General features: G+C 38.0%; 3 protein-coding genes across 6 annotated transcripts; 1 reads left to right on the top strand and 2 right to left on the bottom strand.

Moving 5' to 3' along the window:
• Positions 1-1,989: 1,989 nt before the first annotated feature.
• LOC126792456 (transcription factor MYB54-like) lies at positions 1,990-3,693 on the bottom strand. Its single transcript, XM_050518871.1, has 3 exons — positions 3,150-3,693; positions 2,644-3,057; positions 1,990-2,369 (listed from the first exon to the last, which is right to left on the bottom strand). Exons 1-3 carry the CDS (start codon positions 3,691-3,693, stop codon positions 2,113-2,115), a joined length of 1,215 nt encoding a protein of 404 aa, XP_050374828.1. The 3' UTR covers positions 1,990-2,112.
• A 13,214-nt stretch (positions 3,694-16,907) lies between these two features.
• On the bottom strand, positions 16,908-19,775 carry LOC126790872 (transcription termination factor MTEF1, chloroplastic). 2 transcript variants are annotated; one of them, XM_050517235.1, is made up of 4 exons: positions 18,586-19,775; positions 18,370-18,476; positions 18,069-18,110; positions 16,908-17,278 (listed from the first exon to the last, which is right to left on the bottom strand). In XM_050517235.1, exon 1 carries the CDS (start codon positions 19,770-19,772, stop codon positions 18,876-18,878), a length of 897 nt encoding a protein of 298 aa, XP_050373192.1. In that variant the 5' UTR covers positions 19,773-19,775; the 3' UTR covers positions 16,908-17,278; positions 18,069-18,110; positions 18,370-18,476; positions 18,586-18,875. The 2 variants fall into 2 exon arrangements, with proteins under 2 accessions (XP_050373192.1, XP_050373190.1); XM_050517233.1 differs by lacking the exon at positions 16,908-17,278 and adding an exon at positions 17,938-17,971.
• Positions 19,776-22,274: 2,499 nt separating this feature from the next.
• Positions 22,275-26,448, top strand: LOC126790549 (agamous-like MADS-box protein AGL30). Of its 3 annotated transcripts, none has more exons than XM_050516831.1 (12): positions 22,275-22,405; positions 22,952-23,192; positions 23,689-23,748; positions 23,831-23,849; positions 23,956-24,020; positions 24,106-24,121; positions 24,196-24,257; positions 24,377-24,473; positions 24,743-24,790; positions 24,885-25,012; positions 25,198-25,564; positions 25,984-26,448. In XM_050516831.1, the coding sequence occupies exons 2-12, from the start codon at positions 23,008-23,010 to the stop codon at positions 25,990-25,992; spliced, it is 1,056 nt and encodes a 351-aa protein (XP_050372788.1). In that variant the 5' UTR covers positions 22,275-22,405; positions 22,952-23,007; the 3' UTR covers positions 25,993-26,448. The 3 variants fall into 3 exon arrangements, with proteins under 3 accessions (XP_050372788.1, XP_050372789.1, XP_050372787.1); XM_050516832.1 differs by having other exon boundaries at positions 22,290-22,557; positions 23,692-23,748; XM_050516830.1 differs by having other exon boundaries at positions 22,290-22,557.
• The last annotated feature ends 453 nt before the right edge of the window (positions 26,449-26,901 follow it).

The raw sequence follows: 26,901 nt of genomic DNA, 5'->3' as shown, positions 1-26,901 counted from the left end.
TCACTAATAAGAAGAGGCTTATGTTATTAGACAAAATGGTACTTGGCGACAGTGGAAGAAAATTAAGAAAGCGTTTTGAAATAAGGTTACATATACAAGATGATAGGTAAGAAAAAACTACCATATATATACTAGGAAAGTTACAGTTAAGTGATATGAAGTTAACAAGGTCAACAACATATAGAGGGGATATAGAATAGAAAGAGAAATAAGTCAAATTACACGAGAAACGTTAATTGTCTTCCAAAGTACCGCCTTGTATATATAGGATTGAGTATTGTTTAAAGATCACTCTTGCTTCTCCTTCAACTTTTATAGGATTGAAAATAAAAATACATTGAACTACAAAGACAAACATCCAAAACAGAAAGACCACTCTTCCTGCTTAAACTTGGTTTATCAATCTATGCAGTCTTTTGGGTCAGAGCTATTGAGCCGAATATGAAAAAACTGTTTAAGATTGTCCACCAATAGCTCTAATGAAAGGGCTTTAAATTTTGTTTTGAGACGTGTCCAATGAGAATGTAAAGCCCATCTCTTCCAATTTTTGCTAGGCCCATCGCAAGGAAAGTAGAAGACGTCTTTGGTCGTGCTGCTTTGAACCAAAGTCGTACGTGTAGCCAAAGGGTGATTGTCAATAATAGATTCCTACCCCAGATTCCAGAATATCCAGGAAATTCATATAGTCACGCATTGACATGTTTACTTAGATACGAAACTTCTAAATTTCTAATAGCTAGGAAACACAGAAAACATAATATAGACTGCCGGTAAGTTATTTCTTATTCTATGTTGGAGTTAGTAGACGTGAACCTTAAGCTACCATATATGCATATCCAATTCATAATACTCGGATCAGTAAAATGTTTGCAACTCCTTCATCAACGAAGACATGGTTGGGAAGAAGAGGTGTCAAGAGTGTTTAGTGCGGTGGAGCCAAGCTTGGATTAGTTGGATAGGAGCTGAAGGAAGCCTTTGATGTGTTTGATGGGAATAGAGATGGGTTTATAGGCGCAGCTAACCCTTGACACCTCTTCTGCCCCAAACAAGTTGAATACGCACACTAGTTCAACTCGCTCATCACTATACCACGTGATCAACATAGTAGCACCAAGAGATCAAAACAAAATGGCATGGTTTTGCAGTAGAGACCAGAGAGATCGAGTACGTGTTGGTAAAACAAAATTTAAAACCTACTTATAAACTGCATGTGGATGGGGCTTTTCAAGTCAAAATCCAACCAATATATGGAGTTTCGGACCACTCAGTTTCCTCTTATGGTGAACTAAGATTGGAAAGAGCTTCCATATATTACAATACCATCTGAAACAGATCCCACTGTAAACCATGTCTTACAGCAAAACCGGTTCATGATACCTCGCTGGCTTCTGAGTAAGATATTGAGTGTGGATTAATGCGTCTTTCTTGTTTCAGCAACCAGAGATAAACATCAACGGCAAATTCTGAACCACTACACATGCCACAAAAGATCAGAGATATCTCCAAACGGCAAAAGAAACCATGTGCATTGCTCGAACGTTTCTCAGTGAGATTCTGAGAAAACGATGTTCGACATGACCTCCGGCCTCAGAGTATGTAGGAAAACGATGCTCCAAAGTCCAAACAGTTCCTGGATCCTCTTTTCCTAACACGATCATTAACTTAAACACTAGTATTTAGATTAGGTTAAGCATTTTTGTACGTTTCATGTCATTTCATGTACTACTCCCTCTTTTCAGTTTGATGGGATTGGTTCCTACGCTTTTAACATTAGGGGGTACAATCACTAAAATATATATGCATTAAAAAGATGCAGGAAATATGACATGTCAAAATTTGTGACAAGAACCTAATAATATCCATCTTTTGGTAAGGGTCTCATGTGAGAGTTAGGGGGTAACATTGAAAAAGATGGTTGGACATGACTTAAAGAGACTACTGATGCAGATTTTTCACTGTCAGTAGTAGTAGCTGAACTAAGATCAACAATCCTCTCTCTTTTACCTCTAATGGCTTCTTACAATTCTTGGACCACAACCACATTGAGACCCTTTCGCGTGATTATGTGAAAATTTTGAAAACCCTTTTCCAGCTTTGCTTGGGCTTCTAACTTCATGTGGCTCCAACCCCAAGAAAATCAATGAAGGATGGTGCAATGTCTCTTCTTTCATGATCTGCAGCTGATGATGATGATGATGAAGGGAGTTTGCCGCCAGCTGAAACTAGACTTGTGGATGATGGTGTTGAATCTGAGTAGCTCTGAAGGGTATGGTAGTAATTTGACTGTCGCATTGCCATCACGTTCATCATGTAGGGTGGATGATCATAGAAATCACCAGATGATACTTGAGCTGCTTCATCATTTGTACCTTGACAAATCATAGCATGAAACAGTAAATCATAAAAGATAAGACCGTAAGAGAAAGAAGACAATGGAAAGGTGACAAACTTAAAAGGGTTTAATTGAATCAACTCCTTTTGATTCAATGTATCAGTGGAAAATCAATAGAGGAAGAGAATTATTATGCGACCTCGGATCAAGAAGAAACAAGACAATGAGGCAGACTAACTTGACAAAAAGGGAACCAAAACGATTAAAGAGAAAGAGAAAGATAGAGAATCCTAAGGGACAGATCGACATACCAGGAAGGAATTGAAAAGGAGGGACCTTTTTGCTTGTGATTATTGCTGCTTCTTCCCAACTAGCCATGTTGTTTATATAACCACTTGACCCAAAATTATTGAGATATGAGTATGGTCCTGCTGGAGGAATTGGATTCATGTTTTCCTCCATTGATGAGGTTCTAAATACAGATTGACTTAGCTTCCTTCTCTTATAAGCACTGGACTGTTCTCTGTACTTCCTTGCCATTATAACATGCCAATGATTCTTCACAGCATTGTCGGTTCTTCCAGGGAAGAGTCTAGCTATCATGGCCCATTTGTTGCCGTATACTCTATGAGCTTGCATTAGTCTCTCTTCCTCTTCTTCACTGAAAGCTCTTCTGTTGATCCTTGGGTCCAGCTGGTTAAACCATCTCAGCCTGCAGCTCTTCCCTGATTCCAAGAAAAAAGAGAAAACATTAGTGGAGAAAACAATATATATGGCTAAACTAACGAGTAGAAATTAGACCTCACATCTTGTTTACCTGATCTTCCTTCCAGCTTTTCAGCTATGAGGTTCCAGTTCTGAGGTCCATAAAGAGCAACAAGTTCCTTGAGCTTGGAATCCTCTGCAGGCCTCCAGTGCCCTCTGGCACACAGTTTTGACGGCCCATTTTTGTGATTCATAGATTCATTATGTTCCTCATTCACATCATCACTCATGCTGTCGGAACAAGACTTACCGCCACTGCGGAAGTCACCGCCGTTATTGTGCTGACCAAGCTGTTCCTCGGCGCTTCTGGTCCCCAAAGACGGTGCAAAGCCCCAGAAATAAGCAGGGGTATTACAATTTTCTAGTTCATGATTCAGAGAAAGGTTTGAGCTTGAGATATTGTAATAACTACTCTCCTGATGAGAAGGAACTAGGCCATAGTTGGAGGCACTGAGGGAGAGGGAGCCCATATCTGCATAAACCAACTCCATTGAAAAACCAGGTGGTGAAGAAGAAGAGGAAAATGAGGAAGGGAAACAACTCAAGGCATTTGGATTTTCTGTTGCATAAATAGCACTGGCATTGTGATTGGCCATCAAGCTTTTCATTTGATGATTTGATGAAAGTAATGTTCAGAAAATAATGACCTATGAAACCATCTGATGTGGGACTTTGTTTGTTGCAGTGTAGCAACAGAAAGCTACAAGGAAAGAGCAAAAAATAGTATGAGTGTTTAAGAAACCTACTGAGAGGCCAACTCTGATTTCACTGACTCCCTTGGGGAGTTAGATGATGATGAAAGAGACAGAAAGAAAAGAAAAAATTGGTTTTGAGTAGTTAACAACCCTCCTGACTCACCCAGTCACCCTGACCCCTTGAATTTAACAAGCTAGCTTCTCCAATCCTACTACTCTTAAGATTTAACAAATCCCACGTGTGAAAGTGAAGCACACCCTTACCCTAGCCCTGAATTCATGAAAGTTCTAAGTCTGTCTGTCTGTGGATTGACAAGAAAGGGTCTTTAATATGATGTGTTGCTACTTGCTATAGTGCAGAGCTAGCTAAGAGCCTAAAGACACAATCTTTTAACTTCTTCTCAAGCCAGGAAGAGAGTGGAGAACACTTTCAACTAGAGTTGAGGGATTTTAACTCGGGTGAAAAAATAACCATCTCAAGTGTTTGCCCCAGGGACCATGGTCACCGAACCAGCAAACCCCGTCCAATGTCTTAACAGTATACACTCTTTCTTGATAGGTCTTACTCTAAGAGATGATAACAAAATGAACAGAAACGAATGCTAGCTACTATAGTGTAAGAGAAACAGGATTCATAGTCTGGTCTTATTTCCAGCTTTCACTCGTTGGAAAACCCCATTGCAGACGTCTTATATTTATTGTAAGCCAGGAATGTACAACAAGAAAAGACTGAGCATTTGGGTCAATATCTTTGAACACCACCCACCCTAACCATTCAAATAGAGATCAAAGAGAAAAACAAAGAACCCTAGCCTGACAGAGATAACTTAAAGAAAATGAGAGTTTTGTACAAGACAAGCTAGCTAAGGGTCTATTTGGTTTTATTGAATACCAATACCTCATCTTTATATATATCGAAAGAATTTAATAACGGTACCCTAACTATTAGTTATTTTAATTTTTAGTATCTCACATTTAAAAACTATCGTATTGATACATCAAGTTTATATTTCAGCCTAATTTTAATTCTTTCCGTTAATTAACACCGTTTGTGGCTTCATCTCCCACTAATTATTAAGGGTATTTTCGTCATTTCATTATTTTTTGATTTCATCTTTCATTTTCCTCCAATTTCAACTTCTTCTTTTTTAAACCAAGTTAATTAATTCATATCATTTCATTATAAAATTAATAAGCAATTTCATTTACCACAACTATTACAAACAAGTTAAAGTTCGCAATTACAAAATAAACCAGCATATATTTCATATTGTATATGTTCATCAACCAAAAACCATATTGTTATAATAATATGCTCAAAAACTCTATCATAGACATTTAAATATTTCAAAAGCAAAAGAAAATGCTTATATAACAATTGGTTAATTTGAATGATATAAAATGTTGGCTATAAACTAAGTGAAATCAATGGAAAATAAAGTAACAAAAATACCCTTAAAAATTGGTAAGAAATAAAACCACTAATTGTGTTAATTGATGGAATGAATTAAAATTAACCTGAAATGTAAACTTAAAGTATCATTGCAATAGTTTTCAATTGTGAGGTACTAAAAGTTAGAATGACCAATAATTGAGGTACTGTTAAATTTACCCGGCCTTCATATATCTAGAGTTACTTGCAATCAATATCTTCACCACTCTAATCGTATCATACATTGCTCTCTAGGGTCCCCAAGTAGCCAACGCACGCAGTGGTGCACGTTTTGGTGTCACTACGCTGAGTACTCTCACTACTTGCTTTTGTCTTCATACTGGTTGCATGCATCAATCAAAATTCATATTAAAATTTATCTGAATACATGCATAGAGTTAGAGACACACACTACAACAGACATGCGAGGCAAGTAAAGTAAATAAACAAACTACTTTCACCGGCAATGTATTACTTTGAATAGTATTTAGTACGTAGTAACCATGTTTAGCAGCATAGGTGATAAAACAAACCCGGCTAGTACTTAATTGGGATTTGGGGAGCTGTAATAATCTGGCCTACAGAACAGAGAATTGGCCGGTCTCATTCATAATATGACGCGATGGCCGGATTAGTTGAGTTAGGGTTTAGGACTGTTGACTGTGTTGTTTGGGATTAGGCCGGGGTACATTGAGATGATCGAGATGAGATGAGATGAGTGGCCGGGGGGAATAAAATCCCAATAATGTTATCTCTAAAAGACACTGGGTAACTCGGTCCCAACATTTCAGACCAGATGGGGGAGGAGGAGAGAGGAAAGTGAAGTATGTGGTGTGAGTATTCCAGTGTTTCATAATCAAATACTGTAGACAATGAATAATGGTTAAATCAAACAAAAAATACTGTACGCAGGTAAAATTGTGCAGGGTTAGTACTTGATATAGTGTAGAGAATATACATAGTGTACCCCATGATAATGATTTGCAGATATCATCTGGCTTTGGTTCCATGCATGAGTCCATGATCTATCTTCGATCTTCTCATTTGCCCAAATCAAACCAAACTCAAACCCCTTGCCCCCTCTCATTCCCACACTCTCCGGTGACTTGGTGAGGGCGTCTGCATAATTATTGTCAATGGTGCCGCCCTGAATTAACATGAAGACGTTACCCTGGTTGAGGCCTCATTTTTTTCTCCTTTTCTTTTTAAGGTTTTATTTGAGGCATCAATGAATCATAAACTCAGATTGCAAATTAGAATGGCGAAGATCATAAATTCAACAACTAGGTCGTTGTAGTATAGTGGTAACCGGTAAGTATTCCCGTCTGTCACCCGGATTTCGACCCCCGAGTTCTCTTTTTTTTTTTTTTTAAGCGTTTTCAGTTTTTTTTTGGTTGAAACATTCGGTGACTTTCTTACAAGTTCGATCACAATAACCCAACTGATGATCATGTGATTGAGGTAGTTATACTGATCGAGAGCACGAGTGATTCAACATGCTTTTGGAATGACAACCCAAAAGAAACATGCATGCATGGAAGTTTTCAGACTCATATAGCAAGCAAGGCAACCAGATATGCGTGAAATAGAATAGGTCTATAGATTGTTGATAAAGAGATGAATGGATGATGAACTAAGATCCTCTCCTATGGAATCTTCCTAATATTGCCTACATGATTGGATTATTAATTCAAAGCAAACATATATTCAACTTTATCTTAGCAAAAAGTTTTCGGGTAAATTCAACAAATAGTACCAAAATTATTGGTCATTCTAACTTTTAGTACCTCACATTTAAAAACTATCGCATTAGTAACTGTCGTACCTCAAGTTTCTATTTCAGGTTAATTTTAGTTCATTCCGTCAATTAATGTAATAACCCTAAATTTTAAACAATGTTAGTTTGATTTGGAATTCTATAAAATTTCGAATTTTATTAGAATGAACGTATTTGGTTGCGACGTTAGTAAACGAGAAACGGAAACGTTCTCGGAACGTTTAAATTGAAAAACGTTACATTTCCGTAATGTTTATATCGACTTTTATTTCGTCGATCGGTTGCGAAAACTTCCTTCACGAAAGTTGTAGAGCTCGTCGATACGAGTGCGTGGATATGTGACGCGTTCGAATCGGACGACGTACGTAAAAGTTATTAACGACGGAAGTTAGTTTCCGATTTTGAGAGGGGGTATATAAGGAATGATTTAGAGCTAGGGTTCCCATAATTGGAAACCCCCTCTTCAGCCCGCCTCCCTCTTCCCTTTCTCTCTCTCTCTCTCTCTCTCTCTCTCTCTCTCTCTCTCTCTCTCTCTCTCTCTCTCTCTCCCCGACCTTCACTCTCTCTCCCCGATCTCCGGCCTCCAGCTCCCCGTGGCCTGCACCGCCCCGCCTATCGACGTCGCAAGGACCTAGGCAGTCACCCTCCAGCCTGCCAGCACTTGCTTCGCCCCCGTGAGGACCCCCGACGTCGCCACAGTCGCTGCAAGCCGCAGCGCCGATCCACCTCGCCACCACCGAGCTCGAGACGAGTTCCCCACCATCGATTGAGGTGAGATAGATGCTAGGAATGATTATGTGATTGTTGTGGTGATTTGTTGGTGTGTTTGGAGAGGGATCGGAGGAGGAAGAAGGGGAGGATCACCGCCGCCTAGAGGCGGCGCGTGTTGGAGTGTGGAGTAGCCTAGGGGCGGCGTGAGCCCGTGAGAAGGGCGGAGGTAGAAGGAGGATGATTTTGGGCCGGCGGTGGCGTCACACGCGCCGTGGGTGGCTTCGGCGAGTGAGCCCCACGCGCCGCCTGCCGACGGGTGGCGCGTGTGCCCCACGCGCCGCCACGTGCGGCGGTGGGAACGGTTTTGACAGAAGGGTATTTTGGTAATTTACTGTGTACGGTAAATGTAATTAAATTTTTATTTACTACGGTAAATGTAATTAAATTTTACCTACGGTAAATATAAATATAAATTACTTTCAGTAAATGTAAAAAGTAATTTTGTAAAAGGGTAATTTAGTAAATTTTATTTACTGAATTTGTATTTACATTTAAATCGTACGTATACGTACAGAAATACGTATTAATATTTATACGTACAGAAATACGTATATAATATTTATACGTATAGAAATACGTATTAATATTTATACGTACAGAAATACGTATTTATATTTATACATACAGAAATATGCATATAGTATTTATACGCACAGAACTACGTATATAATATTTATACGTACAGAAATACGTATTAATTGCATATTTGTACAGTATCTGGGAATAGTACCACTGAACAGTAACTTCGTAAAACCGAAAATTGCTGAACAGTAACCGATTATTACTGTTTCGGCATTTAAAGGTTACGAAACGATTCTAAATTCTTTTCTTATCTGTTCAAGGTGATCATTAAATCGAGGAAAGGAATATCATCGGGAATTGTGGAATCACGCTCGAGTCGATAAGGTGAGTAAAATCTCACTGATTTACGAATCTACCCTCGTGGTGATTCAACATTTTTGCAAGTGTGTTTATTTAATGAATTACAACATGTATATAACTTAGTGGACTACATATATATAGTATAATGGTAATAAATACATATATATATATATATAGTTCATTAAATTACATACTGTTATTAATTCATTAAAAATAGTCATTTCGGTGACAGAAAAATTGTGCATGGGTGATTTTAATAGTATGATATGATGTGAGATTATCGTACGTAATTTTTCAGGTGTTTATGAAATATGACATGTATATGATATAGTGGACTATGTATATATTGTGTAAATGGTAAATAAATACGAATATATATAGTTTGCTATATAATATACTGTTATGATTTTTATTATGGATATATTGTGAAAGTTTTAAAACGTACAATATGATGAGTGATTATTGTACATGTGATTTTATCACGGAAAATGTGAAATATTGTGATTTGTCTTCGGACGTGATGTGTGGTACAATATGATGTGAGATTATTGTACATGTGAGGCAAGTCGGAACCTAGCCTTTGGCCGAGCGAAAGTTACGATACAGTTAGAGCTCTAGTATGTCTGCCATAGTACTGCATGGGAGGTAACAGGTGGTTATCTGCTCATGGGTACTCAGCTTGTTTTGGATGTTGGGTGGCGGGTGGTTACCCAACATCAGCGGTATACTAAGTGAGGGGTAACAGATGTGTACCAGCGCTCATTAGTTACCATTTTGTGAAAGTATTAGAGTAACCAGATGGGTTGCTCGTTTTCTCATGATTTTCATTATACTGTGTTGATGTGGAGTTGTGTCTTTTATGAGACGAGAGTTATTTTAATATTTTACTCATACGAGCTGTAAAGCTTACCGGGTTTGTGTTGCAATCCCGGTGCACCAATTTCAATGGTGTAGGGGATACTTCCGCAGGTGCTGAGTAGTGGTAATTGTGTGACGACTCCGAAGACTCGAAGTCGATTGCATCCAGTCGCGGTGAGGTTTCAGCGTGGATTGTGTGTGAGATTTGGTGTGATTTTATTTGTGAGGTTGTTGTGAGGATTATACAATTCCATTTGTTATATGTTGAATTATCATTTGGGTTTGTAATAATCGGCTTGACTGAGTTATATTTTAAACTCAGATGTGATCCGCTGCAACATTAAAATGATTTCGATTTCATTGAGATTATTTTTGTGTTTAACGATTTTAAGATTTTGAGTTTTAAAGCTCGAAATTTTGGGGTCGTTACAATTAACACCGTTAGTGGCTTTATTTCCCACCAATTTTAAGGGAATTTTTTATCACTTTATTTTCCACTGATTTCACTTAATTTATAGTCAACATTTTATACCATTCAAATTAACTAATTGTTATATAAGAATTTTCTTTTGCTTTTGAAACATTTATTACAACAATTGGTTGATAGACATATACAATATGAAATATATATTGGTTTATTTTGTAATTGTGAACTTTAGGTTATTTGTAATAGTTGTAGTAAATGAAGAATGCTTATTAATTTTATAATGAAATGATATGAATTAATTAACTTGGTTTTAAAAAAAGTTAAAATTGGAGAAAAATGAAAGATGAAATCGAAAAATAATGAAGTGATGAAAATGCCTTTAAAAATTGGTGGGAAATGAAGCCACAAGCGGTGTTAATTGATGGAATGAACTAAAATTATACTGAAATAGAAACTTAAGGTACTAATGTGATAGTTTTCAAATGTGAGATACTAAAAGTTAGAATAACCAATAGTTGAGACACCGTTTGTTGAATTCGCCCTAACAAAAAACAAATGATTATATATACTAGTTAGCTTATCCGAGTTTGTTGTTTGATATCAAATATCCAATTGCCCGGGCAGTGAATATGTCGATGTAGCAAATAGCTAGGTAGATAGGGTATACATGATATATAATTTACCACAATGACATTTTATAGCGAAGCAATTTATATGAAGCATGGAGATCAATCAATTTTATATGAGGACACAAGAACATGCATATATGGAATGCCTTCCCCGCGACATGTGACTCTTTTATGAGTTTGATCAACACATCAAGTGAGTTACTGGCGATTTTTTTTATCGAGAACTATGTCCAAATAATTATTTAGCTTCTCCCGTAACAACTTGGCCAGGACATGGCATACACCATTTCTGTCCCTAAATCTTTAAGTGGTAATATTTACACCAACAATGTAGACCCCCCGATCTCCCTTCCTGACCCAGTACGTATTGATCCCAAACACAAGGACGTAGCTACACACGGGCTACGGTCTACCTCAAATTACTTAAAACCTTGTATTTCTAGCTAAATTTTAGTGTTAAATTTTAAATTTTAATTATTAACACACTCTAAATTTTTATATATTTAATAAATAATCGTAAAATTTTGTATAGCCCAACCCATTATGAAATCATAGCTCCGTCTTTGTCCAAACAAAACCAAATGATGTCGCGTTTAATTTAACATTGCATCGATTTGTGAGGTTTGACTGACAGTAGTGTGTAGTTATGAATCATTGTCATAAGCGTGGAACATTATTCGATCGAAACCATGGTTTCATCATAGTGTATTAGACAAACAAGATCTTATGTTCCGCAGAACTGTTTTTTCTCACTGTAATTGTAAGCCTGTAAGGTGAGAGGCCAAGACCCACATCTTAATGCTAATATACGTACAACCTGCAAGGAAGAGTGATTTGGACAAAAGAGATGCATCTGAATAATTGAAGAAGAGTTAATCATAAGATCAAGGTATGCCCAAATAACAAAGTTAAGGGTCATGATCGAGGATCACATATGACGAGCGAAGTTTTCTAACGCTCAAAGCAGGAAAAATAGGATAAATTTCGAGTATAATCTCAACGACGAATGCATCCATCGATGGTGATTGATCGACGAGGATGACCATCTCTGGTTAAATATGTCAAAACAGTAAAATGATGTCCAACCGTCTACATACACTACAAAAAATCTTAGTAATAGGCACATTCAAATGTGGCTATTTTGTGGGTGTTAACCATGTGGCCAACCCCCAAAATCTCACAAAACTCTCATAATAATTATAATTAACAAGCCACGTTTGTGAGGGTTTTATGAGATTTTAGGGGTTGGCCACATGGTTAACACCCACAAAAGAGCCACATTTGAATGTGCCTATTGCTAAGATTTTTTGTAGTGATACATAGGAAATTGGACTTTAATTTTATGGAAACAAAACCAAAACCCTAAGATGATCGAAGAGTAGCTGAAACCTCGCTGGCCAGTTAATTCCGGATTGAGCTTAATTATAACTGTGGCTACGTCACCACTGCGACCGCCCTAAAGCTCCCTAGCTCGATCCACCTCCATGAATAATCAATAGCCATAGGACATCGATCAGTATAAAACTAGTACACCAGCTGATCGGTGAAGTCAGCATATGATACATGTACGATTCCAGTTTCTCTCTCTAGGGGGGAGAGAGAGAGAGAGACGTAAGACTGATCGATGTGATAATCGGGGTCACTAACACTGATCGAGTCGCCCAGTGAGTCTGTGTAACTAGTAACTACAAACATCTAATAACTCAGGATTGATGATCGATTGCCAGATATAGATAAAAAGACTACTGTCATAGCTCATACGTGTTAACAGTCAGTAATCTGTAATCTCGCTTACTGAAAAGGGAAATATTAAATGATGCAGATATGACGTAACATACCAGTGCAAACCCCAAACCCTAGCTAGCTATCTGTAACAGCTTTCTGTTCCAAATTCCAAATTTCAAAACTACGCCCACTCCTAATCCCATATATAGCTATACACTGCTTGGTTTTTGCCACACTCCTTTCCATGATGTTATTTCCATCTTGTAAAAGAAAAAAATTATTGAAAACTCATGGACTGGTTGATTTGAAGATGGATAGATCGAGTACGGTTTCAAATTTTGAATTCAACTTAACCACTCTGTCCTGCTCTTCTATTTTCTTGTTAGTATAATTATACCTCTCTCTGGATATCAATCCTAAACAGTGAAACTGGATCTGATTCTTGAAATAATTGAACAGTACCGTACCGGATAGCGAGAAAAAAAAATCAGATGTTCAGGCCTATGAGTCGAATAGTGAGGAAAATGCCAAGGCCGGGGGTATAGTTGTGAATTTGAGAATGTACATTGTTTGGTTTGGTGCACAGTATTAATGGAGTACATCCGTGTAAGAAGTTAAGTAACTGTGAGAGAGATGGAAGAAGGAAAAGGACAATGGGCCGGGGTTGATTTTGTTGGAGATTTTCTTTCATTGCATTGATTAGCTATATATGGAGAAGAGAGAGAGAGAGAGAGAGAGAGAGAGAGAGAGAGAAACACACAGTGACAAATACACAGATACAACACAGCTTCGTTAAGCGATGGCATAGATATATCGAAATCGAGGGAAAGAGAGAGTGAAGAATTGTCTGTCTCTCCATCCATCTACAGTAGTCTACCTTTTTATTTCTGGTTCTTCCATCTTTGCTTTACTCCTGAATCTGAATTTACATTTATTATCATAACCATATGAATGCATGTCTCTTCTCTCTACAGTGTGTTGAATTCAAACTGACCATGACGTAGCAAAGCTTAGGGATCGTGCTCGCTCTCTGAACAATTGAATTATTTTGATTCTGGGTGCACGTAAATGTTTCTGGTTCTGAATTTTCTGATCAATGAAGCAAGTAGAACAGAGCAGGTGATGGTACATGCAGAGAGTCCCACGTGCATTGGAGACCCCCTGTGCTGGTTTACAAAGAAAACAAAACAGGTCCAACGGTTCATGGTCCTTTTCGACTCACCACCGTACCCTCAAAACCCTGTCGTTTACTCGATAAAACCTCCATACATGCATGTGCTTAGTACCCTGCTTATTATGATCCATGCTAATAATTCTTTGTGTTCTAGGTTCGACCTTTTATTAAGTCCAGCTTAATCTGTACAGAGATCGGTTCTGGTGTGGGAGTTTTTGACCCATACAAAATGGTCTCACCGTTGCCCTGCATTTCAATCCGAGTTTGAGCTCTTACATTGAAGTAATTAACGGCTGGTTATTTAACTGCAACTAATTGTCACTCCAAATGAAACTGCATAAAAGAGCCTTATCTAGTTTATTAAAACTGGTATGAAAGATATTGCTGATCATTAATCTTCAGAACGGATAATGATGATCGAGCATGATAGTATGAGCATAGATCGATGCGACCCTCTTTCATCAGTAGGGTTTGCAAACAGGAAGCTAATAGCCAGGGACAGACTCGTACTGTCATGCGACATTTCATATCATATCAAAATTGTAGCTAGCTAGGTAGGGGGTTGATGTAAATTTATTATTAGTTGCTACAACCTCTAGGTCTGGTTGTTTCATTCACTAATTGAAATCATGAAGATGGAAATATATAGTTGGATTATCTCATTTAGAGTGACACTCTTGCCGCAAATATTATGACTAATTTTCTACTCCGGATGTCGAAATTTCAATACCTCAAGTTCTTGTTCTATATTAGAACTCTGCCTAATCTCATACAACACTAATTAAATAGACAAATTATCTGCGGTAAATAGATAATAAGCTCCAGAAATTAAACATATTATTGAGCCCCACAGGTGCGTAATAGTTCTATATTAACCAACAAAGCAGACAATTAATCGAGTGATTAGTTGCTATCACATATACGCCTTGCTTGTAATGATTGCATCAAAACCCTATAACTAACCGATTCCATAACTAACTACTTTCTTTCTTTCTTTCTAACAGCTAGTTAGAAAGAACGCTGATATAGTTCTGCATAATGCAGAATGGCCAGTCCAATCCAATCTAAATCTAATGATTCTAATCCAAAATTAACTTAACGATATTGATCGATATAGTTAATTCTGGCTATTGCAGTATTGCGTATGTATGTATCCTCTTACAAGTGCAGTAGCCACACTATTCTCGTTCACAGGCTTCAAGCTTCTTAAAACCAGCAAAACGAGCTTGCCAGGGCTATATAGGCTTAGCTAGGGTAGCATCAGCGATTGGTCATTTCAGAGAATAAATAAAGGCTCAAAATATTGCAGTACAGTCGGATCACGATTCATGCTTAATGTGCATGCATGAGGAGGTTGGTCAGTGATTCAGAAAGCTGATATAAAGTCATTCCCAAAGAGGTTCTTGGGCTAATTGCTTTTTATAGACGAAGAAGAACCGCCCTAATATAAATGTGAAGCAACAAACGGGCCACTCGCATGAGAGTGCAATCTTTAATCCATTGGACAAATGGGTGCTTTGGTTCTTAGCTACCCTTGTCAGCTGTTTCCTTCTTTCATCTTTTTGGTCAATGTGTTAAATTGTTTTCTGTAATCAAATTACTGCAGTTTGTGCTTTCCAAGTTTCCATATTTGTTTTTAGACGTATGGATTGTCCAAATCAGAGCAATAATATCGCCGCATCAATAACTTCAGATGCCTCGTATGTGAAAATTAGATGATACAATGGAGTTTGTACTGTGGTCGACGACAGAAAGGTATTCTTTTTATTCTGATTTTACAGTCCCGATCATCTGTAACAGTTCAAAATGACTGAACAACGAATTTTTTTTTTACTTTTAAATAAAACATGCATGGTTCTAAACTTCTAATAAAATATAATCGACTCCTGTTAATATTCAACAAAACTAGGTGCATTCTTACATCCAACCCTATCTATCATTGAACCCTGCATCCCCACATAGATTGCATCATCTCAAGAGAAAATGCACAACATGGAGTCTAAAGACTACAAGAACAAGGGACCCATTGCACCAACCCAATCTAAAGTCTTGCCCATTTCGCCTGTCAAGGGGCCCATATTCGAATCCAATGAGTTACAGAAAACTTTTAACAGTTTTGCATCGCTGATTGATTCGCTGCAACAACAGAGCTCATTGATTCACGCACATCATGAAATGAAGATCATGAAAACTCAAGGGTATGGAGCCAGAAGAACCCACAGTGCCACAGGTTACAGAACGATGGATCAGATGCAGAACAGCTTCACTATAAGCACACGAGATAGCATAGACTTCAGAATAAGCCACGCAAAGCTATAAGCATTATCACAGAGAAAATAATAGCTGTAACTGTAAGCAAAGAAAGCCTGTTGACATATCACTCCTGTTCACATTGTTAGAGAGCTTATACATGTGTTCAGGCTCAGAAACTAATTATACGTTCGCCCAATTTCCGTTGCAGATGTTACCAAACAAACTATGGTGCATGCCATACGAGATTACGAGCCCCTCCGCTGTTTTACCTGCATCCATAAAATCTGAAACAGTCGAAAATTAATTGGATATAGTCTTCATCAGCTGCAGCAGACGATTGAGAACCTAAACAATGCTGGCTGCTACTATATATATATATATATATATATATATATATATACGCAGCTGTATCCAAATCATAAGTGCATCATGCTTCAATTATGATTCATAATAATCGTAGGCTACATAGCCAGAGTCCAACAATGAACAGAGTGCTAGTAAATGCAGGGATCACATTCTTCTGATATTGTTGAGCTTCTCCATCAGTGTTCAGATCATATGGACGTCTCATACCAGAAAGGTACTATTTGTAATAATGCAGCAAACACTAAACACCACTGGTTCATCAATATATGTAACATTGATTCCCAGAACAGGGAATCTATGTCATAGATAACATGTCCCAATTCTTCTCTTCTAAAAAAAAATACATGTCCCATTTTATTTCACTCTGCTTAATCATACCGTAAAATGTACATATGCTCCCAGCGAGTGTCAGTCTACCAGATAGATTCAAATGCAGATGAACCTCTACAATTCTCTTTTTCAAACACGTTCCACTTCTAAAATCGCCGTTGGCATTGATCCGCACGATCATGACTCGGCTTCTGGAATATTATGTTTCAAAAGGAAAATTTAATAATTTTGTGAACTAAAACTCGTACAACGTTATGTATAAGTTATGTTCATGATTCAGCAAAGGTATTTCATTTCGAGTTTTTTTTTTTATGTCTCTTCGATTGATTCAAGATTTCATCCCAGTTCAACAAAAATTACCAGACAAGCCAAGGCAGGAATCCTTCATTACAGCCAACCTATTTTGGCTCTTTTTAATTATGAGGTGAAGTTCCAACTCCCAAGTTCTTCTTCACTGGTTTGAAGAAAAAATAAAACAGAATAAAATCTCCTCATCTCGAACATATGAAGTGAAATATATAGTAGGAAGAAGGCAGCATTCTAAACTGCCACAGCAAACCTTGGCAGCCAAGAAAAGTGGGGAGGCAGCAAAAAGATTACTCTATAGAACCATTATTTATATATAATAATAACACACATGATCTCACTGTTAAGAGGTTTGTGCCTCGTTCTTAGGCATTAGCACCATCCTTTCCTTATGGCAAGGGACTAATCACTAATGACAGGGCTTATGTGGTTGCGGAACTGAACCCCCTGCTGTACACAGCTTGGTGGTTGCCTTCCACATATCCGCGGCAAAACATAACTCAAAGCCGTTGATAGAAGTCCATTTTTTCAGGCAATCATCAAACTGTCGCAGCAACTGCATCAGTGGATGAAAGAAAAAATCACTCATGGGTATCTTAGTTTGTCTGCTGTATCAAGCAACCAGGATATGCCTATAAGATTTCAATTACAGTAGAGGAAAGTAAACTTCTGTATTGTATCAAACAAACAAAAATGTACAAGAATGTGATGAGCATAATGCACAAGTGCTTTTTGAAAGTGAGGGGAACTATATTATATTGACTTTGCCGATTACTTCTTAGCAATCACAATATAGTCGTGTAAACGTGAATAGCATTCTGTAATACAGAAGCTAACATTTTCAGGCGAGCAAAAAGCTACCTCAGCCACACGCAACAAACAATTAACACAACTAGTAAATAACTTCACGTACAATGTTGCAGGAGGTAAAATTCGAATAAAAGGGCAGAACTCAGTTGATAGGCTTATAGGGTTACCATACAAGAGATAACTAATAAGCAAGCAAATATGATTGAGAAATCAGAGTACTTAATAAACTGGGTTTTCATGATTTCCCAAAAATATCCATCCAAACAGTTACAAGTTGATCAGTACATGTTCCATTTCAGCAATTTATATCAACTAAGTTAGTTTGTATACTTGTACATCTTTTGTGAACAAAAATATGATAGAATGACCATTTAGACAACTACTCAACTATGAGGAAGCAAGTTTGGGTCCTCTCATTTTTATGTAATCCATTTAGGAACTGCAAGATGAGTATTATAAAAATTATATGTTTGGACCATATAATTCTAAAAATAACGCATCAGGGGAGCTTATTCAAATCAGAAAAACTTTATTACCTGACTGGTGCATTCTAATTACATTAGTTGTCAGAGATTTTCCTGCCAACAGAAGAATAGATAGCTAGTATCACAAGTCTAGGAACAATTGAAAGCAAGTAAAAGTAGGACAATTTGAGGACATCTGGAAACTAGAAACATCTACGTTATTATACATTTCATTCTGCCAATGATTTCAATTTTTTTATTACGCTCTGTAGTCCATATATATACTAGTTACTTAAGCAGCACAATCCTAACATCAACAGAGCATACACCGCATTTCTCATAATGAGATCCCACAACTGGAGCAGGATGTTACCTTATGTGTTCGAATCTGGTTAACTCTAATTGAATCATCCATTTGCCTCATTTGGTCGACACTGTTGATCTCATCAGGGTTAGTCCAAGAGCTGCAGAATCCAAGATCTGCATTAAAAAAAATAATATTGAGATCATTCCATAGGGTTCAACAGCCACATAAGTGAATGAAACCAGAAACCACAACTCTGAAACCCCCACTCTTTCTAGAACCCACCTTAATACCTTCTTTCTCGGAAACTTGGCTTTGCAATAACCTAGATTGATTACTCAAGTTCTGTGCAGATCAACTCAAGCACAATTCTGAATTCTCTACTTTGCTCAAACACTAGATAAAACCTGAGCATCCTACTCACTAGAATAACAGCAACGACCGTAGTGTGTTTATCATTCATGTCTTAAAAAAAAACATATACACAAATAACACAATCAACATTAGGCAAATGCAGATCACCACAAAAAACTCCACTATCATTTTCCATATACAAAGAAAAAATCACCAACACATTAGAATCCGGCGCAATCCAACCGCATCTCAATCAACATAGCATTGAACTCTCCATCACTAACCCTCAGCATCTCCCTCAAAGGCAGCGAAAACCCGTGCTCGACCAACAACCTATGCCTGGGCTTAATCTTGCCCTCCAAACTAAACGAAAAGTACTGCGGAAACTTCTTCACCTCCTTCACATCTTTCCCCATCTCCCCAACCAAGAACTCCACCTTGGGCATCAAATTGTTCTTTATACTAAGCGTCAGCAGCGCCGGCGACCTCACCACCATGTTCTCCACCTCCTTCTGGCTCAGCCCGAGGCTCCTGAGATAGTCAACCTTGGGCTGGAGCGTGCCTTTCACGCTCGAGACGAGGAGGACGGTGGTCTGGGCAGTGACGCGCTTGAAGCCGAGGCGGAGGAGGAAGCGGAGGGCGGGGCGGAGCTGGGAGGCGACGTCACAGACGAGGAGGCGGGGGCAGCGGACGACGGAGGTGCGGATGTTGGGGAAGGGGATGGCGGCGTCGTGGAGGAGGAAGTCGAACACGGGGTAGAGGTGGAGGTGGGGGTCGAGGGTGAGGAGCTGGGGGTGCATGTCGAGGATGCGGCCCATGGCGGCGCGTTCGATGCCCATGGAGGAGAGGCAGTGGACGACGGACTGGACGGAGGAGAGGGGGCAGGACCGGAAGTCGGGGTTTTTCTCGAGGGCTTTTTGGGGATTTGCGTGGAGGTGGGTCTCGAGGTAGATGAGCTTTTCGCGGAATTGGAGGCCGGGGGAGGAGGAGAGGGAGGGGTAGTTTGGGGAATTGAGAGGTGGGGTGAAGAAGGGTTTGGGTGTTTGGTGGTGGGAGGGTTTGGGAGATGGGGTGAGGGAGGCTTGAGGGAGGCAGAGAGTGTGAGGTCGGAGTGTCATGGTCTCTCTGTGTTGTTTCAGTATGAGGAGGAAGAAGACGATGACCTTTTTTTTTTATCTGAGTTCAATCTCCGATCATGTTGTACCAAACGACACGTCGTTGGTAGTTTAATAACTCGTCTTTTTTATTTTTTTAATTAATTACATTAATGATGAGGCCTGCGACCGGTTTTTAAATATTAATTTTTTCTCGGAACCAGAACTCGAATTGAATAAGAAAAAACGTTCTAAATTTAGCACAATTTTCTTCTGAAACCAGAATTGAATCGAATTGAATAATAAATATCGGGTCGGTTTCCAAATTTTTACGATTCTAAAAGTTTATTGTAATATATATGTATCTCTATGCCTTAACCATAACCAAGGTTCTAAAACTCGCTACTCGGTAGTCGGTCGGCCAGCCGGTGAGTAGCGAATAGAGGAGTACTCGGATTCTAATTTCTGAATTTTTTTATTATTTTTAAAACATATAATCTAATATATAATGTCCAAAATAATAAAAATAGTCCATAAAATATTACAATATTTAAGAGATAATAATGTCTAAAAAATAAAAACAACCATTAGTCTATTACAATAACATAAGAATAAAAGCAAACTAAATTCAATTTTTGCAAACAATCCCAAGCATATGTAACTATGCCTCAAATTCTTTTTCTCCATATCCATCTTGTACTCCCTCCGAATCCGACTCAAAATCAAAAACTCAAGTCACATATTTTCTCTTCATCATCGGATATAAAATCATCCTCATCAAGTTTTCTAATTTCTTGATGAATCAGGGTTGAAGGCAAACGACGTCGTTTGCTTCTTCTTCTTTTTTTCTGACCGAGTTGACCGATTTGAACCCGAGTTGGCCGAGTTGGACCGAGTACTCGGCCGATTTTCTTCCCGCCGAGTAGAGGCACTGAGTAGGTTAAAATCGCCTCAGTAACCAGCCGAGTACTGAGTACTCGGCCGAGTTGACTGAGTTTTAGAACATTGCCAATAACCATATAAAATACCAACTTCAAATTCAAATACAAAACGTCAACAATCTCTTTAGTATAATTAACCAATGATCACCAATTAACATATTCAATTATTTCAAAAATAATTGAGAGAGAGTGAGAGACAAAGAGAGAATGCAAACCTAGGATAATTTGGATTATAAGGGGTAACAAAATAATATAGGAAGTCAGGGTGTAAGGCAAAACGAATAGTGTTTTTTTAGTTTATATAGTGATTAATGTGAGTCTAAGAAGTAAATAAAAGAAGGTGATGAAAGATGCGGCGACGAACAATGTTTCTTTTAGGGTTTTTCTTATATAATTGTGAATACTCAATTGTAACGGTTCCAAAATCATTTTCAAAAATAGGAACCTGAACCGAATTGAATTGACTATTTTAGTGCAGTTATGACGGTTCTAAATGGTTCTCGGGTCTAAAATTCCATACCTATAGATGATCATATGTTATTATTTCATAATACTATTACTAAATGATTCATATGCTATGTACCTCTGAGATGTAAACAAAATTTCAAGAGGCATGTGGGCAATGACCTCATATATGGCTTTTGGGGTAGGTGTTAGATGCATGAGACTAGTATTCGAGTTCATCTCATTTATCGTTTTCTCCATAAGATACCATGTCAGTTATGTATCAGAAATTTCATAGTTATGTTATTATTATGCACGAAGTGTCATCTACTTGTTTTTTTTTTCTTTATTTACTTATTAGAAAGACATATATGTCGCTTCGTGATATTGTATGATTTATCATGTTATATCTACAACGTCAACTGTTTTACATGAAGTGTCAGAACTATATTCATGTTAATCATCTGTATTGAGACACTTAAGAACATGATAAATAATAAATGAATTTTTTTATAAAGGGAATGCTAAATGATATTAAGGTATAATAATTGGAGGCTATTCATCTCCCTTTGCCTATATAGGTGCATTTATTGGTATCATAGCATTGTTAATTTTCTAGGAAAATAAAACAATGAAACCGTGGAAGCTTCACATACTAAGAACCACAAGTGATTTTGCCAACGAGGTTTGGCTCAGTTGGCAAGGACGGACTTGAGGTGTATCACTCACACAAGTTCGATCCCGCTGTTAGTAGACCTTGTTGGCTCGCGATCTGTAAATTCTCATGCGGAAATTCATATATGAGGGTTGTGTGACAGGTACGTGTCCGTCGTAAGTCATTAAGAGTTGAAGTTGTGGATATGTCTTGGCGATAGTGGTGTAGCGTAACCAAACTCTCACCGAAATTTTTTGTAACAAAAACAAAAAAAACCACCAAATGATTTTTGTTAAACATAATCGACCATACATCTCCATCATTTAAATGCATTTCCCAGAATGACCACAAACGACTTCATCCTTCTTAATGGAAACCAGTCAAACAAGGCGGACAAGACCGGAATTTCCCCACAGAATTTGAGCTCCAAAACCCACCGACCATATTAACCGGCAGAGTACGAAGTTGCTCGGTGACACAAAAGAAGAGAAATCAAAAGAGGAGAAGACCGAGAGAACTGTTTGGTTTGTTTCGGAATTTCTAACGTTCCCGATTCTCCCGCGCTGTATCGTTTACCGATCTTCGTGGCCACCCGGTCGTGTTATGTAAAGCTATTCGTAAGCTCTCACACACCACCCTTCTCTCTCCTCTCTCTCTCTCATCGGCTTCTCAATAATCAATCTCCTATTGGCTGCCTCCCCAATCTCTCTGTCCGAACATTTTCCGACGTTTGGATTTTTCGTTTTCTAATTTTGATTTCCTCGTCTGAGTAAGTTTCCCTTTCTGTTGTTTTTCATTTTATCCTTTTTCTCATTTACTATTTTTTGTTCCATCGTTTCTTGGTTTAAGCCCGAATGTTCAACTAGTCTCTGATTCTCATAAGGGGTATTGGTTTTTTTTTATCTAATGTGTTAGGTTTACTGTGTTACCCCTTTTAGCTAGGTTCAATTCTCAAATGGATTTTGGTTAAATTTTTGTTTCTTTTGTATATATCATGGCTCGTACGATTTTAATCTCTCCGGTTTCTCTTCATGATTGAATCTGGTCAGTTCGAAATTCCGGACTTGTCTGTTAATTCTTGATGAATTGTGAGCTTGTGTTTTGTGAATATTGTGGTGTTTGAATGTCATGATGGAATAACAATATGTGTGATTTTGTGGTAGGCTTTTGACTGTTTTGGGATTTCCAAGAGGGGATTCCAGAGTAAGGGAGGTGCAGAATGGGAAGGGTTAAGCTAAAGATTAAGAGGTTGGAGAATACAAATGGGCGTCAAGCAACTTATGCCAAAAGGAAGCATGGCATCATGAAAAAGGCTAATGAATTGTCAATACTATGTGACATAGACATTGTCCTTCTTATGTTTTCGCCCACTGGGAAGCCTTCTTTATGCAGCGGAAAACGCAGGTATGCACATTCCATCCCAGGATTAACAATTTAAATATACTTGCATGAAGATGATTAGCCAATCATACTAGTCCCCATGATTGCTTTTGGAAGCTCTCTAGATTTTTTAGGAAGTTAAGAATTGCTAGTGTAAAATCTTTCAGCTGTGTGAGTTCCTTTTCCGATTTTCTTCATTTCAATACTTAGAATGTGGACCTAAAATTAAGGACTAAGGGGAAAGATGATTGAAAAATCTTCTGTACTCTTGGACTTCTTTAGATGTGAGGAGGAAAAGAAGAGAAAAGAATACAACTTATCATCGCATTTCATGAGTTTGAACAAGTCGAACTGTTGTTCTTATATGTAGAGTAGCTAATATTTACTTGATTGAGAAGTATACATCATAGACCGGCGAATCCAAAATCTTTAATAGCATGATGTTTAATTGAGAAACCGTATATCCGCCACGATCATCGTAACTTTTCTCATTTCTGTTCTTTTTTGGTGTTGTGTTTAGTAGCATTGAAGAGGTTATAGCAAAGTTTTCTCAACTTACCCCACAGGAAAGAGCTAAAAGGTACGAAATATATTTCATCACGAGTCCAATTAAGAAGAAAGAGAACCCTATCTGATTTTTTTCTACTTTTGGATCCAAACAGGAAACTGGAAAGCCTCGAAGTAAGTTTCTTGATTGTTATGATCCTCTGTTTTTCTTCTTTGGATACCGAATCCCTGTAATCAGCATTGCTATCTGTTACATAAGTTTATCATATTGAAAGTATAGGCACTGAAGAAAACATTCCGGAAACTGGACCATGATGTGAATATACAAGAATTTCTGGGTACAAGGTATGCAGGCCTACATTACAAAGTTAATTTTTATCAGAATTTTTGTAATCAGAACTAATACTCTTTCCCTCTTCTTTTGTTTCAGTTCTCAAACGGTTGAGGTAGGCATTCTAAGAATCTTGATCTTAACTATGATTGCATCGTTTTCCCCATCTCATATTATCTCTCATAACAGGACTTGAATAATCAATCTAAGTTATTGCAAACCCAGCTTTCCGAAACAAAGAAGAGATTAAGGTGAATGCCAAGAAACTGGGGTTTGAGAGTAGTGTTTTCTAGTTTCATTCACTTATGTTGCCGTATAACCCTATTAGATGATCCCATACTGATGTTATGCAATTTTTTGGATTCTGCAGTTGTTGGACGAACCCTGATAAGATCAACAGTGTAGATCAATTGGGACAAATGGAAGATTCAATTAGAGAGTCAATTAACCAGATTCGAACACATAAGGTAACATCCCGTTAAAGTTGTGGATTTCATGATAAGAGATGTGGTGTCTGTTCGTTTGATACAAGGATTCTGCTGCTTAACAAGTATAACAAGTAAAGGGACCAGCTTAATAATATTGAAAGCACTTCACGGAATGACATGTAGAATAACTTGAATATCTAATGAGTTCTTGTAGTTCCGAATTCTCATTGTATTGTGCTACTTTTACTTCCTTTTAAATAGTAATAGACCTTGTGAATTGTGATATGTTATCTATACTTTTTTGGCAGGAAAATTTACAAAAACAACAACTAATGTCATTAGAATGCACCAGTCAGGTAAACAAGCACTTCTGATTTGAGTAAGCTCTTCTGAGGCATTATTTACATAATTATATAGTCCAAATATTTAAATTTTAAAATTTACTTACAGTTCCAAAATGGATTACATATACCCTTTAGCATGAGTACTGAGCAGCAACTCCAGCCTCTGCCATGGATTCCTAGTAATGAAAATCGGCACATTGTTTTACCAGAGGACACGAACTTGCTTCCTCATAGGTGAGTTGTTGTCTAAGTGGAAAATTCTACCATATTTGCTCTCCCAGGACTTCTATGTTCACATCTTTTGTGAAAATAGACAAACTGACATAGTTGATAACAAATGAAACGTGAACTGATTAAATGTGTGTATGGGTGTTTTAAGAAAAGAAGTGTAACTATGTGGATCAATGTCACGTTTTCAGGGACATGGAATGCTCTGCTAGTTCCTCGTTCGGAAGTTATTCTGGTTACCTGGGGACAGGAAAAAGTCCAGAGATTTCCAACTCTGGTCAGGAAAACAGTATACTAAATGACTTGAGTAGAGCTGCACCACTGAGGCTACAGCTGGGCGGGCAGTTTTCCTCCTACCTTCCATACAATCTTAATATGCTGACCGATACAAAATTCCAACAACCCGCCGAAATGAGTCCTCAAGAAAACCCTGTGGAATATCATGTTAATGGAAGCTTTGAAGCTCCTAGACCTGATTTTTTCACTACCCAGCATAGTTGGGCATCTACATCTGGTCCCTGTGCCGTTACTATGTTTGACGAGCATTTATATTCCCAGGTCAGTATCCGGTATTCTGGATTTCTCAATTATATTTGCTTGCTTATATCTTGAATCGTAGTAAGCTTATTAGTTTATTTCTGCCCTTAAATTTGAGTTCTACCCTCCTGCAACACTCTGAATGAAGTTTGTATACAGTATATGTATTCCAAAAGAAAACATTTTGCTGTTTCTCCTTTAGCTGAAATTTGTGACTTGTGTCAATCATTTGGTGTGTGTGGCTGAGGCCTGAGGTAACTATTTGCTTGCTAGAGAGTGTTAGCTTGCCTTTTACAGAATACTATTCACTTTCAAATTGGCTATAATGTGGTTGTTTAGAAGTAAACAATGTCAATATTCACTCGTGCATTATGCTGCTTATCCATTCTCTAACTGTTGTTGAAATCATATAAACATATCTTCATTGCCTGAAACTGCAGACAAACTAAGATACCCATGAGTGATTTTGTCGTCATCCACTTATGGAGCGTTGCAGCAGTTTGATGAGTGCTTGAGAAATGGACTTTTAAAAATGGATTTCAGTTATGATTTGCCGCGGAAATGTAGAAGGCAACCACCAGGCCATGTACAGCAGGGGGTTCAGTTCAGCAACCACATAACAGCCCTATCATTAGCGATTAGTCCCTTGCTATGAGGAAAGGATGGTGCTGATGCCTAAGAATGAGGCACCAACCTCTACAGTGAATGTGTGTGTTATTATATATAATTATAGGTTTTGTAGAGTCTAATTTTTGCTGCCTCCCCACTTTTCTTGGCTGCCAAGGTTGCTAGTGGTAATTTAGAATGCTGCCTTCTCCTTGTTCCTCCTCAGTAATCTGAGCTTTGTAAATAAAAAGTATATAATATATATGTAACGATATATAGTACACCAAGCATGAACTTAAAATTCCTACAACTTCCATGTTACAGAGGAAATTGTTTTATACATTCCTCCTTTAGAAGGATAAGCCTTTCTGAACTTTAGTCTAGTGGGTGGACAATAACTCATGAGATGCCCAGTGACTCCGGAAATTCCAGCAAAACATGAAAGTTGGGAATGTGTATCCTTCACTCTTCACCATTTAAAATGCACAGCTGAAGTGTATCCTTCACTTCAAATCAAGATGAAAAGAGTTTTTTTTTTTTTCCAAACCAGTGAAGAGAAACTTGGGAGTTAGATTTTGGAACAGAGCCTGGTGATTCACTAACAGGGAAAAAAAGGTAGGGTCCATGAAGTTTCCTGTCATGGATTCTCTGGTAACTCATTTTGTTGTTTACCTTGGATGAAATCGTGAGGCAAATCGACATCGAAAGGGACGTGTAAGCAAAGGGACAATCGGAGACATGGAAAACTCAAA

This window comes from Argentina anserina, chromosome 4, assembly GCF_933775445.1.
Source record: "Argentina anserina chromosome 4, drPotAnse1.1, whole genome shotgun sequence".
In the NCBI taxonomy this organism is placed as follows: domain Eukaryota; kingdom Viridiplantae; phylum Streptophyta; class Magnoliopsida; order Rosales; family Rosaceae; genus Argentina; species Argentina anserina.
The sequence above is the reverse complement of the archived record's forward strand: the minus strand, read 5'-3'. Positions and strand labels throughout refer to the sequence as shown.